This window comes from Crocodylus porosus, unplaced genomic scaffold (genome assembly GCF_001723895.1).
Source record: "Crocodylus porosus isolate Cpor-Errol unplaced genomic scaffold, CroPor_comp1, whole genome shotgun sequence".
Taxonomy (NCBI): domain Eukaryota; kingdom Metazoa; phylum Chordata; order Crocodylia; family Crocodylidae; genus Crocodylus; species Crocodylus porosus.
In genome coordinates, this window is record NW_017728914.1 from 26,077,710 (window position 1) to 26,096,977 (window position 19,268).

At 40.9% G+C, this 19,268-nt stretch overlaps 1 protein-coding gene across 2 annotated transcripts in view; it reads right to left on the minus strand.

Annotated features, from left to right (window-relative positions):
* LOC109310074 (solute carrier family 22 member 5-like) overlaps nt 1-19,268 on the minus strand; it is a 91,363-nt gene that overhangs the window by 47,944 nt on the left and 24,151 nt on the right. The window contains exons 4-9 of one of the 2 annotated variants that reach the window (XM_019535042.1): nt 11,472-11,643; nt 6,832-6,958; nt 4,558-4,658; nt 3,389-3,603; nt 2,553-2,735; nt 1,160-1,295 (exon numbers count right to left, since the gene is read on the minus strand). The exons of the other annotated variant lie outside the window; for it this stretch is intronic. Coding sequence (XP_019390587.1) covers nt 1,160-1,295; nt 2,553-2,735; nt 3,389-3,603; nt 4,558-4,658; nt 6,832-6,958; nt 11,472-11,643 — 934 coding nt within the window. The remainder of the gene's footprint in view (nt 1-1,159; nt 1,296-2,552; nt 2,736-3,388; nt 3,604-4,557; nt 4,659-6,831; nt 6,959-11,471; nt 11,644-19,268) is intronic. 2 annotated transcript variants of the gene reach the window in all.

Below are 19,268 nucleotides of genomic sequence, written 5' to 3' on the forward strand. Positions count from 1 at the left end.
GCAAAGCCAGCGCTGCTGGCCCCGTCCCACCCCGCTGGCCACGCCCTGCCCCCAGCCCTGCAGGTAATAGCCACGAGCAAATGGGGTGGGACAGGCGTTGTTCAGGGGATGGAGGTAGGGCAGCCTGGCCCAGCTCCAAAGCAGTGGGGTGGGGAGAGGGAGTGGGGAGGGTGGACACAGACCTCTGTCTCCAGCCACCCCTCCCTCTCCCCATCATTCTTGACGGGCAATTGGTGCGTGTGCATGTGCGTGCATGTGTGCGTAATGCTATCATGTTATTTAAGTATGTAGGAAGATAACACTCCCATTTACTCTTTAGTGTGTGATGTGCTGATTATGCTTCTATAACTACAGAATATGAATAGATGTAAAATGCTAACACCCTACCCGAGGCATTCCTGACTCTGAAAGTCACTGAGCCATGCTGTTTCAAAAAAACATTAAAATACAACAGAACTGCTTTTTAAAATGCACATCCTCTTTACCAGGGATCGGGCTGGTGGCTGAACTCTATTTCCCAACAGCCCTTGTCTATGCTGCTCCCAGCCAGCTGAGCCACATGCTCATGACAGCCCCATGCTCCCAGGGTCTAAATGGACACTGGCCTGTAGTGGTGCAGGTAGGGCACAGGGCTGAGCAGGCAGGTGCTCCAGGGTCAGGGCCAGGATCTTGCAGTGGTGACAGGATGAGGCCGGAGAGCAATGGATCACAGCTCTGCCTTGGCCTCTCCCCCCTCTCAAGCTCTCAGGGGCTTCCCAGCCCCACCCATCTCACTCCCAGCTGCAATGCCATCCCAGCCATGTGCCCTTCTCATGCGGGTCCCACCCCTGGTGGTGGGCAATGAGACTGGGTCTGGTGACAGTAGCCAGAAGCAGCTGCTGCCACAAGGGCTGCTGGGAAATGGAGTTTGCTGTGGGCCTGTTTTGGCCTGTGGGCCAGACTTTGCCCACCCCTGCTCTTTACTAATCTCATATTAATACTGTAGTTAATTTTTTTAAATTGTACCCATGTGATATGGAGCTGCTCCCAACTTACCACAAGAAAAAAAATCAGAGGTCACTTTGAATGTTTTGTTCTGTTGGAAACCATCTGACAAGATACTTATCTGCAGAGTGTAATTTGTTGAGTGGATCTGCCTATAAAAATTAAATCCACTTACCATTTTACTTTTAGCATCTGGTCCAAGTTTTCGGGGAGAGGATTTCCATAGCTTTCCGGAAGGAACAGAGTAACAATCCCTATCAGTACAGTCAGGCTTCCCATGAGAATGTAAGGCAGGAACCTATCATAAGCACCTGGCAGAATACAGGATATAGCAACACTGGTTATACACCAACAGTTACCACAAGCTCGTGGATACATACAACAGTAGCGTAATGTACAATTCATTTGGAATAATCTGTGATTTTATATTTCTACTTAACCCTACCACCACTACAAATTAATCACAGATTGAAGCTGTTTGTAGCACCTGCCAATAGTAACTAAAATATATTTCAAGATATAAAAAAGTCAAACTAATTCAAGTAAAGGAAACAGAGTTTTTAATGCAGTAAAGTATGCACTTGTGACATAACAGTATAAATTTCTGATTAAAAATAAATTGCTAGTTTTTATGATGCAGAGAGTTAGGATTAGCAGTGAAGATCTCTGGATAATGCAGGGCAAGCTAAAAAATTGTGACTTGATCTCTCTCTGGGTCACTAGGTGGATGAACCCTACAGCCTAATTTAACTGAAGCAAAGATCAAGAGCCCACAAAATTCTTCTAAGCTTATCTAAATATACATGACTGTCTCCAACAGTGGAGCGAGGGGCTGAAGGCAGGCCCTTGGGACACATGTCTGAGATCCCATAATGGGCAGAGGAAGAAAGGCACAGAATAAAGAAGCTGGAGAAGGACAGAGATAAAAAGCTAAAGCGAGGGGAAAAGCAACCAAAAAAGAGCAACCCAGCTAGAGGGGCGTTAGGGCAGGAGGAGTCAGGCTTGGGTGGGATGGGCAGAAGGGACTGTGGCCACAAAATTGCATAGGCAACTTCTGCAGAGGTATTTTCTAACTTTGTAGACTTAAGTATTCCTACAACATGCTCTTTGCCTTTCATTATAGATGGGGCAGTTAGGCCCAGCTTGTTTTTTCCCCCTTCTTTTTTAACCTACGACCTTACACACAAAACTGAAATCAAGTATTCAAAGTTAGAGAACAACAGAACTGAAGTTGTCTGCAAAACATTCATTGAGGCCCCTTGTATGTGCACATAACATGGTACAGTCCTAAATTACTTAATCCCATGCAGTCATTCCACAAGACCCCTGCCTTTTTCAGTGCCCACAATGGAACTGCCCTGCAGATGACTTAGAATCTCTCAACCCAAGTAACAGCCTAAAAATGAGACCCCAAATGAGGCATTACATCACACTCAGGGCTGAAATGCTATTTCAGAAGCCAGAGACCAGGCCAATTCCAACTGGACAACTTTATGCAAAAAGACTTTTCTGTGCAGTTTTCTGATCTCTGTGCTCAAAATCAAGCCAAGTCATAGGAAGCATCTTACCAAGGTAGACAAAGTAAGGTGCAATGATGCTGCCCACTCTGGAAGACATAGAGGTAGCTCCAACAGCCATGTTTCTTACTATGGTTGGGTAGAGCTCAGCAGTGTAGACATAGAGCATGGAGAATGCTGAGGTGATCCCAAACTTCCCCAGCATTACTAGGATGACTGACAGGATGTGTAGGGCTGAAAATAAAAATCAAATAAAGATGATAAATCTACATTTGATTCCTGCAACCATGACTTCTATGTACTTTTACACCCCAAGGGTTATTTCCTCCCCAATTTTTGTTTCTTTGCTCTTATAATAAAGCCACTTTATTTAACTTCAGCATCCCATCCCTACATTTTACATTTCCTAGCTACCCAAGGGTACATGATAACAATAGACATGGGCACCTTATTTTGTACTCTGAGGATTTGATTCTCTCTCAGTATAAGAACCTTCTTAAAACCAACGAAGGCTTTGACTCTGCAAATCAACATACGGCTTGCTTAAATTCATCCTTATTCAGCACAGCACATAAATATCACTGCTGTCTACATCAGGAGAACTTGTAGGTTTTCTAACTAGAGAGCCACCAAGATCACAACTGGTTCTTTATTTTTCCAGCTTTATGCACTGGTTCCTCTAAATAGTTTAGTAAACAATTGATTTTCAGATGTGAAATCAATGATAACTACATATGGGGGGGAAAAATCAGGCCAGAATCAACTAAGATTTAGCATAAGTGTGACCCAGGACCATTCTGGTTCCCAACTTCTTCCTGGAACAATAAACATGCCATCATAAAATAGTCATGGTATTTTATTTCTACATCATGAGTTGAAGCTCATACATGTGGGCACCAGCTGAATGAAGAGAACAACTCCTCCTCCTAAGAACAAAGTGCCAGCTATCGAATACCGCCGAGGCAGGGTCCGGAGGAGCAGCCAAGCAATCACATAGGCTGGAACTTCAATGACAGCTGATAGGAAACAATTGATGTAGGCATCTCCATGTAAGTTAGGAGTGCTGAGTGACAGTCCAAAGTAACCAACTGATGTCAGCATCCTGAGAAAGGTGTAAAGAGTAAAGAATCAGAGAAATGCTGCTCTAACATCTACATTACTCAAGATCCTGCTTCAGAACCGCACAATACAAGACCTCAACACAGCTGAGATGGACTAGGAATTCCAACAGATGCAACATAGTGCAAGCCTTTTAATGTTAAAAATGCATGAACAATCAGCTTCACAGCAGCTTTTAGAAAACCTGTTTCAACTGTCCCTCCTCCCATTTGTAGTTCATTTAATGAAAACCTCAGTGCATGTTTTTCATAATGGCAAAACACTATTACTAGCACAGTGAAGTCCTGAAACATTTCAGTGCGTGGCAAAGCACCAAGTACAATCTTGTTTACAGTGAACTTTTTCCTACAGCAAATTCAATTTCACTCATTAGTCCAATCAAAGAGCTCCACTGTGTCTCATCTATGTGGTAAAGATTCCAGACTTTAAAGCACTTCAATTTGATGTCCAAAAGGAAATAACTGGTTTCTCCAATGGGAGGTGGCATTTTCTACAGGAATAAGGATTAGGAAACTATGATATCTAGGAGCCCCAAACACGTATCAGAACTCCACTGTACAAACAGAAGATAAGATGGCATTGGGTTCCAATTATTGTTCTGCCACTGAACCTGCGTGGCTTTGAACATGAATATGGCTTACATAGACCCCAAGAAATAACAGTTAATTCACATGGAGAGGAAGCTACAGTTGTAGTCATTTTTCATTTTTAAACAGTATTCTGAATACATAAATGGTCTGGTGGTACAGCTATCTTGCTGGTGCGCTTGGGTGCTCACACTCACACTCCCTGCTTACATGTTTGCACACCCCATGGAGGTTCCCATATATAAACAGGTTCCAGATTATGAGACCAGTTATTACATAATCTTGTATCAGGCACCAAAATCAGGCATTGTTTCATTGACTGGATACTTTCAGGTGACACTAATACTTGCCACAAAAGCAGGGACATAACAGTGATTGTTGCGATGTTTCGGTTTTTGAAAAGGTCAAAGAGATCAGATGTCTGCTGTTGCTGAAGATTCAAATCCTGCATCTGAAGGGAAACAGAAAAGAAAACCAAAAGAACCCTTTGCTCTTCTAAGAATGGGAATTGTTCCCTGGGAGATCTCACAGATCAGTCTGAGCTACGGGAAATCAGCTGAAGACGCACACGCACACACACACACACACACACACACACACACACGGAGGTTGCAAGTTCCTTCAAGCTCAGTGGATGAACAACTAGACAGCATGCTCATTCACTGCTAGCCACCCAGTTCTGCATTAGCAAAAGCACTCCACTGACAGGAAACTTAGTTGCTCTTTACCACCAATGCTTCTTTAATTTACTTGTGGCAAAGGACAGCTCTGATGCCACAACAGTTAGATTGCCTGTACTCCAATGGTCTTCTCTTGAGGAAATCTTTGCAAGAACTTCTCCTCCTTTGTGCCTTAAAAACCCTTCCTAGAAGTGACCTCATTACCAGTGGTTACTTTCAGCACAATTTCTCATCTCTCGCTGTAGCTGAAATTAACAATCGGTGTAAGAAAAAAAATGAGTAAGAATTCTAGGTTTTACACAGTATCAGCAGTAATCAATTACAACGGCACATGAGAAAAACTAGTATGGAGCTCAATAACTCACCAGAATGAAAATTACCACCCTTGCTCTCTTTGGTGAGAGAGGCTGAGACCTAGCTTGGTGCTGCAAACAGTTTCCATGCTGCTCTCCACTGATTTCTGCCACACACCCACCGGACTTCCTTGGTTTGATCAAACTAATTCAGAGCATAGAGATAAGCCTTCCACCTAAGAATTACCCTCTGCTTGAGTAAGTGGCCATAAATTATACACAGAATCATAGAACCAGAAGGGACCTGTATGATCATCAAGTCCGGTCCCCTGCCATGACCTAGGTATAGAAAGAAGTTGCTATTCTCTGGCAACTGTGTAGTATATAGATGCCATGTATACATAACATATACAAGATACTAAGGTAATTTTAGGGGAACAGTCAACTAAGGACCGAACAGCCATGGGGACAAAGCACCACAGACTAAATTATGGTACTGTGGCCTGTCTGGGCAAAACTTAACTGTTGCTTCCTTGGCTGTACAGAATTGGCTAGCTAGAAGATTTCATTTTCTAAAATTTTCTGTACAACATAGTTCTCAGGCTCCAAAATCACTTTAACAGGAGATAAAAGGTACAATTATAAACTGCTATCTGATATGACTTTTAGGGCTATATACTCATAGTTGTGCAGCTGGGATGGAGGGAGAGGGTAACAGACTGCCCTTTAATCCAAAAGTAAGGTGGCAGTGACGACAGATAAGCTTTTCTACAGCAGCCAGAAAAAAACCCCCAAAACATTTCCAGCATTAAAAGATGCAACAAAGCTATGGCTGTGAAATAGGGGTGGTGCCTCTGTCTCAGAGAGCTATTAGAGGAGGACTCGTATCTTCAGAGCCCATCTGCTTTTTGAGAAGAGATACAAGTGGCATAGCAAAAAGAAAACAAAAGGGCATGTGCACAGTTTAGTCTGTCAAGCAGTAGATTTATCACATAGTACAATTTTATAGAAGATACAACGTAAGAACTTATCAAAAAGGGCAGCATACCAAGTCAGAAAGACTGCTAGGTGTACACTGGAATTGCCTTCACTCTGCACATCCTTAGTAATGAGGTGCACTCCTTCAGTTCTGTGCTGTGGTTGATCAGTGAAGCCTTGCTTATTCCCTTGGTATTTTTGACTAGCAGTCATATATTTTAAAGCTTTGGGCACCAGAACAACTGCCCCTCATACAACCTCTCTTTTGGAAGTGCTAGTGTTAAGTTATCAGCTGTGAATGCTGCATCCAATTGAGATGAAAGTTTATTTTCCTTTGATTTTCTCATCTGGGTGAGGAAGCAATCCAGGTTTCCCAGGGACAGATTCCATCCTATAAGAGCCTGTTCCTAACTGAAAAGCACAGAGAGTCATTACTAAAAATGAGAGATCTTACTACCAAAATAGAAAAGCAAGTCTAATTTCTACTTTTCCACTTGTGATGCCAGCTGCATTACTGTCAGCATGGCTCATGCCAAATATGAACTATTAGCTACAAATCTGGTGGCAGAGCTATTTTTATTTTGGCTTTTCAAAAGAATATGGAAGCGAACTGTCCAAACAGGACGACACGAAGAATTATTAAGTAGCAAATCAAAGACAGGTAAAAATATACCTCCACAGGGTCAAACAGCACATCTGGGGCTGTAATGCCATTCATCTTAGCAGCTTTTCGGATGATGACTTCTGCCTCTTGAAATCTTCTCTGAGTGATCAGCCACCGGGGAGATTCAGGAATGACCCTACAACAAGTTTCAGAATAAAATGACTCCACATTTCCAGGAATCCCGTGACTCCACTGATTGTGTTCATTACATATCTTTTCCCATCCCCTTAACAGATTGGTTCTTACGGTAGGGTCCAATCCAGCCAGCATGTAAGCATGTGGGTAAATTTACTACCATGAATTGTCCTTTTGACTTCAATGGTACTACAAGTACACCGGTAACCTAACTGACTAAGTGCTTGCATGACTGGACCCCTTTTCGGTACACATATCTAAAGTTAGCTGCGCTCTTGGTTTGGGCTTTTTATTTCTGAAAGGGGTAGCTAATATATATCAATGAAACTGAATATTTTTGCCATTTAATAAGTAACTTCTGTTCTGGCTGGTATCAAAATCAAGTATATATAAGCCAGCTGTATGGGAATGGCACAGGAAGCTGAAGATATGACACACAAATGCTTTATCTATGCAATGGATATTAAAAAAAAAGAAGGTGCAGACATTTAAAAGTTCTGTACCTCAGAGAGCTTCTACACACCACTTTCCTACCATAGGAGAAGCTGCTCAAAACCTGTCAGGTAGGAGGACCATGGCAGTGCCATCTTGCAGCTATGACTGTATTTCACCAATCCAAACATGATCATGACTGTTCATATCAAACACAGAACAGAGGTGCATGGATCTCCTTCACCCCTTTCTTTCTGAGCTTTAAATCCTTCAACTGCTGTCTTGCCCTTCCTAGTCTGTGGTCCTTCTTCTCTCTGGAAGAACAGGTCAGAGACTAACTTTCCTGACAGATAACCTAGTGGCCTGCATGGCAGCTGCTAAAATTCTTTTCAAAGGCCTCAAGTGCCACCCAATTAATAGTTTTTATGCTACTAAAGTAAAATTAGGACCTCAATCCAACTTCATTACTTTACAGGTCATCCAATGAATAACAAACAAACAGACTGCAGAAACAAGGGGTATTCAGGACACCTTTGGAGTATCTCTCTCTCACTTTTTGATTGGATATTTCTTGAAAGGAAATGACAAGAGGCACTGGCACCGAAATACCTTTGAGTATCCGAGTCTAATGCTACTGGCAGATACTGTGCAAACTCCCCCCCCGAACACAAAACACACTGCTGCCAAAGAACCTCAGTCTCCATCCACCTGGGTATCTTGATGCTGCACCAGACCCAGAGGATATCATTTAGGCAATATTTATTCAATGTTTGTGATGTGGACAAACAAACAACAACTAGGAAAATACTGGCCACACACTTTTTCACTAGTGCCCCAGCCAGGATTTTTCAGTAAGATCAGTGCAAATTATCTGGAGAGTCCTTAGGAGTTCTCGCAGATATTTATATACTTCTTTTTGAGATTTATCCTCAGCAGCTGTTTCTTTCTCTCTTGTTCAATAACAAAACAATGCTGTCAGCTGCAAAGGAGTTGCAAAGAGCCTGCATGCATATATCATGGATTCCAAAAGCATTTCAAATTAAATCATTTACAGTAATGCTTTTGCACAGGAAATCTGACCAATTCTCCATTCAGGGGATAGCAAACTGCTATTGGGGAAACAGTTCTGAAAAGGTTTAACATTCTCAGCAATTAAACAACAAAACAAAGCAGCAGAAACCCTGCAGAAAGGTTAAGTTCACCAAGATGGGATTTCACAGTCCATAAGTCTGGTTTAATCTGTTTTACTTAAGAGTGACATAAAACTATGGCTTTCTTTGATATATCAGAAATGAGGTGGCTTCAAGGAACGAGAGAGAAACTTGCGGGGCAAGACTGGCATGAAAGGAGAGAACTCTTTTCTGAAGGAAACATGCACCTTCTTGGGAGCAAAGGAAATACCCCACATTTCCCACCCCTACCTTCTAAAACAAGGCTCTCTCCAGGAAACTAGTGCACTGACTTCCCAACACAGATGTCCTGCGCATAGCTTCTCTTCTCTCATCTGCTGACCAGGCCAAACAAAACATTAAGCCTTCCCATATTGTCTATGTTTTCTTTCCTTTTCACACTGGGAGTACATAATAAGCTGTGGGTGAGTGAAGGGAGAGCTTTAATATTTATTTAAATGTATGTCAGTTTGTAAAGCAGTGGGTGGATGACAGCAGTGCAGAGATAAAACAGACAAAAACCAACACACAGACAGCCAAGAGCAGAGTGTGGACCAGCCTCTGGGAAAAAGGTTGTTAAGGTTGGACAGATGGAATCAGGAGGGTCATGTTTTCAAAATACAGCATCCGAGTGCTACATGTGCAGAGCAAGGAACGTCTTTTTTTTTTTTTTTTTTTATGTTGCTGCTGAAGCTTGCTTGTTCCTTTGGCAATCTGGCAACTGGAAAAAAGTAAAGATACAGGAAAGAGTGCCTAACGGTACTTCTTTACCCATGTGATACAATGGTTTGTTGGCACTTTGGGTGCAAAACCCTGTCAGACAGGCATTTCTCATAAAGCCTAAAGGCCAGATGATCCTTACCTACTACGCTTGTCTACAGAGGCTTCAGACCTGTGATAGGCACTCATGTTCCTGGACAAAAAGTGGAAACAGAATTCCTAGCAGGAGGGTGCACACTCTAGCCCATCTCATCTCAGCTCACCCAATTGCCAAGAAAAGGCCAAGAACACTTACCTTAAGGCATGTGCCCCAGATACAATTTTAGGTCTTCGCAGAAGCTCCCCCTTGATGGGCTTTCAGAGCTCAAATACATGCCCTCTCCCAGAGGAACTGCCACCTTTGATCTCAGCTGTGTGCTCAGCCATACAGGGGTCAAAGGAGAACAGGAATACAGAAGGAACAGAGAAAAGGTTCTCCTTGCGGCAGAAGCCAGGTAAAGCATCTAACAGTCCCTGCTGATTTAAATGGAATTCTTTAACCAAGGATCCGAGGAGTCTCACCTACTTTAGATTTGTTTCATAAATGATTTAAAATGCACAGACCCCCCCCATAAACACAGGTCTCCAAGGAGCAGGAAGTGAGGCACCCCCAGTCTATAAAGGGGCCAGACAGGCCCCTTTATAGAATGAGGATTTTTAAGCCAGCACAGAGAGAGAACAGGATCCTGAGAAGAAGGTTTCTTTAGGCTAGATTAACAAACACCGGATTGCTCTGGAGTTGCTGATGCTGCTCTAAGGGACAGCAATGCCTGGTTTCATTCTGTGCAACTGAATGTTATGTATGGTATCAGGTACTTGTACTACAAAGGGTCTCTGCACTGCTACAGACTATTAATCCATCAAGCCACACTTGGAAGTGAGAGTTACCTAGTATTTGGAGCACATACTACCTACACAACATATAAACTAAGTGTTGAAAATTGCTGACATATGATCCGCTACAGACTGCTGGGCTAATCCATAGTTCTTTCCAATTTTTAAAGGCCACTTCAGAAGAACAAACACCCCGTTTCCTGAACCAATCCAGACCGTGCCAGGACTTTAAGTCTGAGCACAGATAGAAAAGTTACACCATACTACATTGCCTGGAAGAAGGCAGGATTGACATGCACCTCTTTTTTTTTTTAACTCACATAAACATGGTTTTGGTGTTCCCTCTAGTGGGGAATCTGGGTACAACACCCAAGATGTACTTCTTTATAGTAACAGGGTTGGAGTGTTGTAACTCTCGCTTCTTACATGCTTTATGATCGCCCTTGTGTTGATTCAGGCCTCACACATGCAACCCGATTCAAACAGGTAATTCTCTACACATGAACAGATCCCCTCCAGCTTCACTACCTTCCCATATGGAACAAGATAGAGGATCTTAGTCTAAGTTAGAATCTTGTTTTCAAATGAGCCTGGCACCATTTGACTTCTCCAGGGAGCATTGTTTCCCCCACTAAACTTCTCCGACTTTTAAGATTTTGGTTTTTTGTTTCATATTGGTGCCAGGGTCAGCGAGAGTACACGAGTTGGGAAAAGATTATAGTCATTTAAATTCAAAGAGATCCCCCTCCCTCTTCAAGGGCAAGATATGTCGTATATAATGATGCAGCTACATAGGGTAGTGGCAGAAGATTACACAAGAATTTTGTTCATTGGAAACACTGTACACTGCGAGATGCACAGCTTGTGTGTTGTTTCAATAAAGAAGATTTTATTATATTCCAGCAGTTGTATCTATATAGAGAGAATAAGCTTCAGAAAACAAATGAAAGAAAAAGTAAGAAAGGAAAGCTTGTACAGTGCAAATCAGCAATGAGAGATAAAAAAGGCAGTAAAGGTCATATGAAGCTAAGAGTCAGATAGTCTGGAAAGAACTACTAAACGGCACTGGAAAGCCAGCCTGAGGCAGACTCGCACAGTGTCAATGGGGATTACACAGACACTTGTTTAAAACTGGCTTAACGGTTCATCTCCAAGGCACTGCTCTTCAGTTGGCAACCACAATGCCGAGAAGTGAAGGAAACAAAAATCCACAGCCAACTGAAGTTATAACCCAACTGGTTATATCACAGTTTAAAAGAGGCAATCAGCTACAGAAAGGACTTCCTGAAGCTGAACACCTTGCAATACAATTAAACTCACCACCACAGTGGAACGCAGAACAACCCAGGTACAGTAAGAGCCAGTAGCAGCATCCGCCAGTCTCTGATGAAGTAAGCAAATAGTGGCAGCAACATGTAGCCAATTGCAAAAAATATGCAAACTCCTAATGTAGAGAATATAATACGAACTGATTTGCCAAGAATTTCTGTGCCTGTTCAAAACAAGGGAGTGTGGATTAGCATTTAAACTCTTTTTATTTTTTAATCCATGTCTAAGTATTTTTTTCACATTTACAAGAATAAGCCAAAATACAACCTTAGAAAAGATTTAGAAAAGAAAAGAAGCCATTTCCTTTACAACACAAAGTGTCACTGTCAAGGAGTTCTGACCCAACATTAAAGGAACGTTAAAATGATGTTACTTTCATGGAAGAGTCCCTTAGATTTCAACTGAATATTGTATTTTGAAGTTATGCTGTTTTAAAGTTCAGCTATCATATTGTGTGGAAACATGACATCCAGCGTCCCCTGCTGATCCGACAGAAACAGACTTCAAGGAATACAGCATTACTATTCACTTCTCTCCTGGTAACACCTGTGCTGCTGCAGAACCATATAAAATATCTGAATAAAAAAGGAACTTTTCTTTCACTAGCCTTCTACATTTCTGCAGGACTAGTATCAACACTTGTTCAGGAGACAGGAGGGAAGAGTCTTACATTTCTTTAGTGAAATCTGCTATTTACAAAGTGTGGCACCAGAGGAAAAAAAACAATTTACAACATCTTTTGAATTTTTGTCCTCAACTGCCATCAGTTCAAAGACGTTTGTGACTATAAATACTCTGATGTGGAAATTTAAACTGAACTAGCAACTCAATAGTAATAGTCTTCATAGCTTCTAGGGTCGGAAGGGACATGAGCAGATCGAGTCCGACCCCCTGTCTTAGGACACAGGAATTGGCATATTAGTCCATAGCGCCCCCATATCTCTGTAATGTGTCCCACAGTAGTCAGGGACAGGTGCTTCTGAAGAAGATATATGTATCTGGTGATGCACAGTCCAGTTCCTTATAGAAATGCAGCCATACCACGGGGATCAACTTGTGCCTTGAATCTTGAGAACAGAACAATGGCACAAGTTGTTCACTGCAGAGGCTGTTAGCTGCCTGAACAGAGCAAGACTTAAATATTCTGCAAATTCATTGCTTCAGTGCCTTCCTACAGTGGCACGTTCAACAGGGTCACTAATTGTTGAAAGCAGGTGTCATGCAAGAAGAAAAACAAGGACACATGCATGACCTTCATTGGCCAGATTTGCAAAATGCTGAGCACCCAGAAGATCCCATGGGCTTCAATGACACTAGTAACTGCACTGCTACTGAAAAATCATGTTGCTTGTCTGGGTGCTTAACTCCAAGCGCCTGTCTTTGAAAATCTTGGCCTAGGACATTTTTAAATGTCCACCCTCCTTTGCAAAGTCAGCCTTTTAAATTCGTCTTTGCATGAGAGTCCCTTTACACTTGCCTCTGATCTTTCCCATGACCCTTCTTTCCACCTTTTGAGTTTTTCTACATCTTTAAAGTTAAGTGAACTATACTAGATGCAGTTCTACGCAGAATAATGCCACCTCTTCCTAGTATATAATAGGATATCATCAGTACTGACAAAATCCAATGTCAGATTTGCTTTACTCACTTCTCTTGCTCCTGAAGACATTCTGATTACCTGAGTGCAGTGAGCTACAGCTCCACTTGCTCCTCTGCCAGCCAATACCCAGTGTTGGCAGTGTGGCACTTAAGCATTGCATTCTACCACTATTGAGGAACGGCTGGTTGAAATGCTCCAACAGATTCCTCAGAACACTGATCTGGCCCTAGGGAAGGTAGGTAGGGGGTGTCTAAATGTGTTCCTATGAAAATAAAACAACTAAAAAAAATTGACACCACATAATCCCTAATTAAAATAGATATAAACTATCCCCTCAGGGTATTTACAACTCAAAAAATATACTATTGCATAATAAAACCCTGACAGTTAAATGAACTACCCTGTGTTTTCAGCCTGCTAGCCCAACAACGTGCTGAAAGAATAAACAACATGATGAACAGCCTCATGTTTTATTAGTAAAGCAAACTGACAGTGGCTTTTAATCAGTCCTGTCTTACCAATATTGGAAATACTGATTTTAGTTCCAATTCCTGAATTACTCCAATCATTACCTTTCATTTCTTCCTGTTCCGTGCATCTAGAGATGTCAAATTTCCAGAAATTTGAAAGCCATGGGAGAAAAAAACAAAACAGAACACATTTTCCCTTGGGATTTTTTTCCTCCCGGAAAAAAACAGAAATTTTGGGAAAATTGAAATATATGCAATACGTATTTTCTTAGCACCCTTTACAGATCTAGATTCACTTTGGTACTTTAAGAATATAACATTAATTCTGTATAACTTGGTTTGCTCATAAAAATATCATGTTTGGTACATTTATTACATTTAAAAGTATAATCAAATAATAATTACAAATTTACTAATTGAATTTACTTTAAAATGCTTTTAATTTTTGTTACAAATGGAGCTACAAGCTGCTGAACTCAAAGGAACCTAGCATCTCTTAGTTTTTGCTAGTTTATGAGAAACAGCAAAAATTAAAGTTGAAAATAGAAGAAACCATCAACATTATAGTAAAATAAAGGAAGTTATAATGTATTCTGAACTTAGTCTCCTCCACAGTGTCAAGCAGATACAGAAAGCACTCATTTTTCGAAAAAGAGCTGAGAAAAAAGGGGGAAAAACAAGACTCATTGAACACAAATTCTGCTACATGAAACTGTCTAATACCAATTTCTTTCACATGCTGCAGAAGATGGAGGAATCTGAAGCATGCGAGAAACAAGAGGAATTAGATGCTGTGATGTGCAAAGGTCTTGCCACCACTCTGCAGAAGGGATATGCTTGGCAGAGTCCCAGACTGGATTCCTGGACCAAATACCTGAAGATACTCTGTATTCTGCAACATTTGAAAGTACCTTTCCAACATCAAGTCCTAAGTGTGTTGCTTGTTTTGTAACTCAGTCAAATGCAGCAGCAATGCTATCATCACTAACATGTCTGCCTTTGAACCTTGGATCCACAAGATTTGCAGCAGCATTAATTGATTGGCAACAAAATTCTTCCTATCTGTTAACAGTCTTTCACTTTTCTTTCTTCTGTACTTGTAAGTGGAGATGCACTTAGATTCTCAAAAACAGTTGATTTTATCTGGGTAATTTGGTAAGGAATGTTTGACAAAAGTGCACTGTCTGATTCAGATGCAGTGACTGCTGAAGAAACTGGCCTTAGAATCTTCAGGGAGTTCTGCAGCTGAACCCAAAAGACATCCTCATTAAGCACAGTGTTCCTTACACTTCTGGGTACATTAAGATCCTCAGTTATTACTGTTTCTTGAAGACCTCCTTTGTTTTTTAGTAAATTTTCAAATGAGATCACCACTCTACCCCATCTAGTTTTACTACAGAGCTTGAGTGTGTCACTACTTTATTCTTTGCATTCTTCTCTTCCTGCTTCTTCTTAAAGATTGCAGCTATGAGTATCTTTTATGTTTTATAACTTCTTTTGCTCTTCTATAGATCTTTTGCAGAGTGTCCAACTTCACAATATCACTAAAATGCAAGTTTAGCCCATTCTTTCAGCTCCTTTGTGCTGCTTCTGTATACTTTTGTGGATCTCACGGTCACAGGGCCAGGAGGAGGCAGGTTCCTTCTAATTCCAAAACTTTTAGACTTGGTCTGTCTCTTCTCCTGAGGCTTTTGAGCAAGCAGGGCAATAAGCTCCTTGTTTCTAATCTTTACAGGAACAAATGGATGCTGCCGCCAGTGTCTACTCCCAGTCCTTTGAGGCCCAGTCAGGAGGACAGGAACAGATCCACCAACCTCTAGACCAAAAGTCAACAACAGAGGAAGTCCACAAGCAAAGAAGGCACTGAATCCTTCTTCCTTCTCTTGTGAAAATGCCAGTGCCCCCTGGGACAGAAATTCAAATGCAAGAGCAAGATGTGAGTTGTACTGTACTGCTTGTCCTTGGTGTACAGGAATTGCAATATGATACTGTAGATAGTCTCACATAAAAGTCTTCCTATTACATAATTATTAGGAAACATTTTTGGTGAGTAAAGGGTAGCAATATATGAACACCTGATCTTAAACATTTTATTCATCATTCTAAAAGAAAATATTTCATAAGAGGTTTTTAAAAATTTTCCAAAAATTTTCAACTTTTTGGAAAAAACCAAAAAAAGGTCTCAGAAAAAAGACGGGGAAAATGTTTTTTTCCTCCAAACTTTTCAGGTTTTTTTTCTGGGCCTCCACATCTCTATGTGCATCCTCTCTCAAGTCAACTGTTCAAACACTTGCAGAACAGGGAACACATTTTAATAAAGAGACTGTTATGTGGACCCTTCCCTCCTGTTTCCAAGGCTGCAGGCCATTTTCCCTCCATCCATGCTCATTTGATATCCCTCCAGCCACTTCAGGAATGACCTACATTATAAAGTATTTGTGCATTTTAGCTCTCATTAACATGACTGGGAGCTAGAAAGAAGCAGGAGAGTCAGCACCACATGACAGCCAGATCCCTGCACCTGACCTGTAAGGTGTTAAACCAACAATTTGAGACTTTCTGATTTAGCCAGGTCTTATTCATGAATTTTCCCCTTGCTCTGCATTTTCTGTAAAACACTGTGCAGAATTTTATTAATCCCTTTTGAAAGCCTGAATCAGGTGCTCTTAAAAATAGAAGTCCTGGGCAGTTTCTGAACAATAGCTAAAGTTTCTGCCACCTTAGCCTAAGGAACAGTTCTGCAATACCCCAAAGTTTACTTATGTCTATCCCAATCATACAGTTGGCCCAATAAAAGATATCACCCAGAAGAATTCTTGCCTCTTAAGAAGTTTTACTATTTAACAGAGTTTTGTGGGGGAAATGTGGAAAAGAGAGTAGCAAGGGTCCCTTCTTGAATTCCAGACAGGAGAAACTCCTTTGTAGACTGGAACAAAAGACTGTCTATGATTGATTTCATTGAGACAAGGATTAGGCCACAAGTATGACAACTTGGCCAAAAGATGGAGGAAGCCTCTTTTAGGAGATTGCAAAAGCTGACAGAACCAACGGCAGAGAAGTTGGTATGATCTCTCAAGGCTGTTTATTCTTCAGAAGAGCCATAGTTAATAACACTAGAGAAGTGGTTCTTAACCTTTTGTGATTTGGGGCACTCCTCATGACACTCGATATAGTCCTCAGACAATGCCAGCTCTTAGTCTTCACCTGTGTTTTGACTACAGAAAAATGAGAGCAATTCTTCTGTTGCAAGGAGCTCAGAAAGACCACAACAGTTCAGGCTGTTTTTAAAACCATGAATTCCTATATGAAGTCTATGGGTTTATCTTGTGAATCATGTTTGCACACCTTACCATGCTAACACTGAGTGGCAGCCCGTGGCACCCTTGAATGGATCTCAAGGCATCCCAAGGTGCTGTTGCACCCTGGTTGAGAATCACTGCTCTAAAATCACATTCAAACTTCTGTGATCTGGAAGTGCCTTTGGTAGAGTTAATTCTACTGAAGAGCAATTCTCTTGCTTTGCCTGGAAGCATGAAAGCATTGATGACCACTGAACAGGCAGGGGGAAATTATTTAGGATTCTCTTCATTCTTCTATGGGTGCAAGGAAAGAAAGGAAATGGGAGAAAATGGGGAGACACAATTCCTTTCCAGCAGTCTGAAGGTGTTTTTGGTTGCAAGGAAAATTCTGCAAAAGAACAACTGCACCACAATCCTAACGCTGCACCATGATAACTGTGTTGTAGATAACTGAGTCACAAAAGGTGCAGTACTGGGATATTATGAGATTGCCATTTGGATGCGCTCCACTAGATGCTGGAAGTAGCTACTCCAAGCAAAGAGCCACTAGTCTACTCCACGAAAAAAGAAGGTAGTTCATACCAGAAGGGCTGATCAGCAGCACTGTTAACATCTTATACAATTAAACAACAACCACCAAAATCAATTTTAGCCGTGGGTCTGAGCTTCCACATTGTGTTGCTTATTTCCATTAATTTCTTTTTAACACCATCCTATGGGAGATTCTCAGAGACAGATCACTAATGATACTCTCAGGAGTTTTCACAATATGCTCTACAAATAATTAATTTGGTTTTCCTTGTTTAGTGATCCTTACTGTAACCAATTTAAAGGGTTAACATCGAACCCAGTTTTGAATGATATTGTAGGGGGACACGTCTCTGGACTGATGTAAACAGTCAACTGAAGCAGAGTCTTTTAAGGTGAGAAATTTATTGATATCAGCTCAATTTCTATTATTTCATTTTTGGAAAAGAACAGCAGCAAAAAATCATAGGTTGAAAGACATGAAAAAGAGGACAGTATCTTGTAACATAGATGTTGTTATAGATGCACATCTCTAAATGAAAACGAAGCCTGGCAGCTGACTCACACAGAGCACAGTGCTAATGCAGTAGCTAATCCTTTAGAGACATGAGCAGCATAAGCCTTCAAGCACTTGGCTTATTCTCCAATAAAATGCATAGCTTACCCATAAACAAGCAAACTAAACAAAGCAAAACAAAAAGAAAAATATCCTGGCATAACAATTCTATCCTAAAGCCTCTTGGGCTACACACACTGTGTATCACTATGGGCTTTAGAGTCTATTGTTCCCAGAATGTGACCTGGACTTGAATAAAAATCCATCAAGTGGACAGACAAAGGTCACAGAAATTTGGGATGTTAGTTATGTAATGCATCAAATCATTGAATACTGCTATAACGACAGAAAAGTCCAAGATCAAAAACCAGTCCAAGAGACACCTGTTATTTTGGACTGCAGCCTTTCAGTAGCCAAGTCTTTGGAATAATTCCACTGTAAACAATTTGAAAAAAAGCATTTTCTCTCCACTCAAGGTTGCTTCCAAGGCTGTTTTGTTTGGGGTTTTGTTGTTTTTTTTGCGAGAGAGCTACAGAAATTTCCTCTGGTGTCTGTTTGCTTGTGCTTCATGCACTTATAGGTTGTTTTAGGAGAAGTGTGACATTTAAAGCAATGATGTGGAATTTTACATTTTTGTATTCAATTCCTACAATTTTAGATTAGTCAATTCAAAAACATTTATTAGAGCAAAATATTAAAACATTAAAGCAAGCCTTTCATTTACATTTACCTGAACTCCTTGTCTTTCTTCTCCTTTGCCGGAAAAAGAGCAATTTTGCAATTCTGGGACAATACCTGTGTCTTTACAGTTTGGTATATTTTTATAGTAACTGTCTTTGAATACAGAGAGTAACAAACGTCTGAGACTATTTAAAAAAAAAAATACAGAAAAGCTTTCCCAGGCTGAAAGATGCATCTACAGAATTACAAGAAAGGCTTAGAAAAAAATAAGTTATTCCCACTAATGGAAGGACCAGTCCTGCCAGATGTAGTGGATCATTCTAGATCACCTAGTGAAGTTTTTTCAGGGCTTACTAGGTTGTTGTGAGTTTTGAGAAAATAAATTAAGAATAGTTAATGGTTCAATTCAAGTCTTTTGTTTGGCTTCTAGGCATAATGTTTGATTTAAAATGGGGAAATCTTGGGTAAGATCCTTACTTTACAAAACAGGACGACTGTCAATTAAATGTGTCTGGGTTATAATGTACTTGACTTTGAATGCCTGCTGTAAACATGCCTGGGCCATTGTTTCTCTCTAGAAGCTCTATGCCTAGCAAAAGCTCTAATGAATATAAAATGGGAAAAAATTACTCTCAGATGCAGTCATCAATAAAA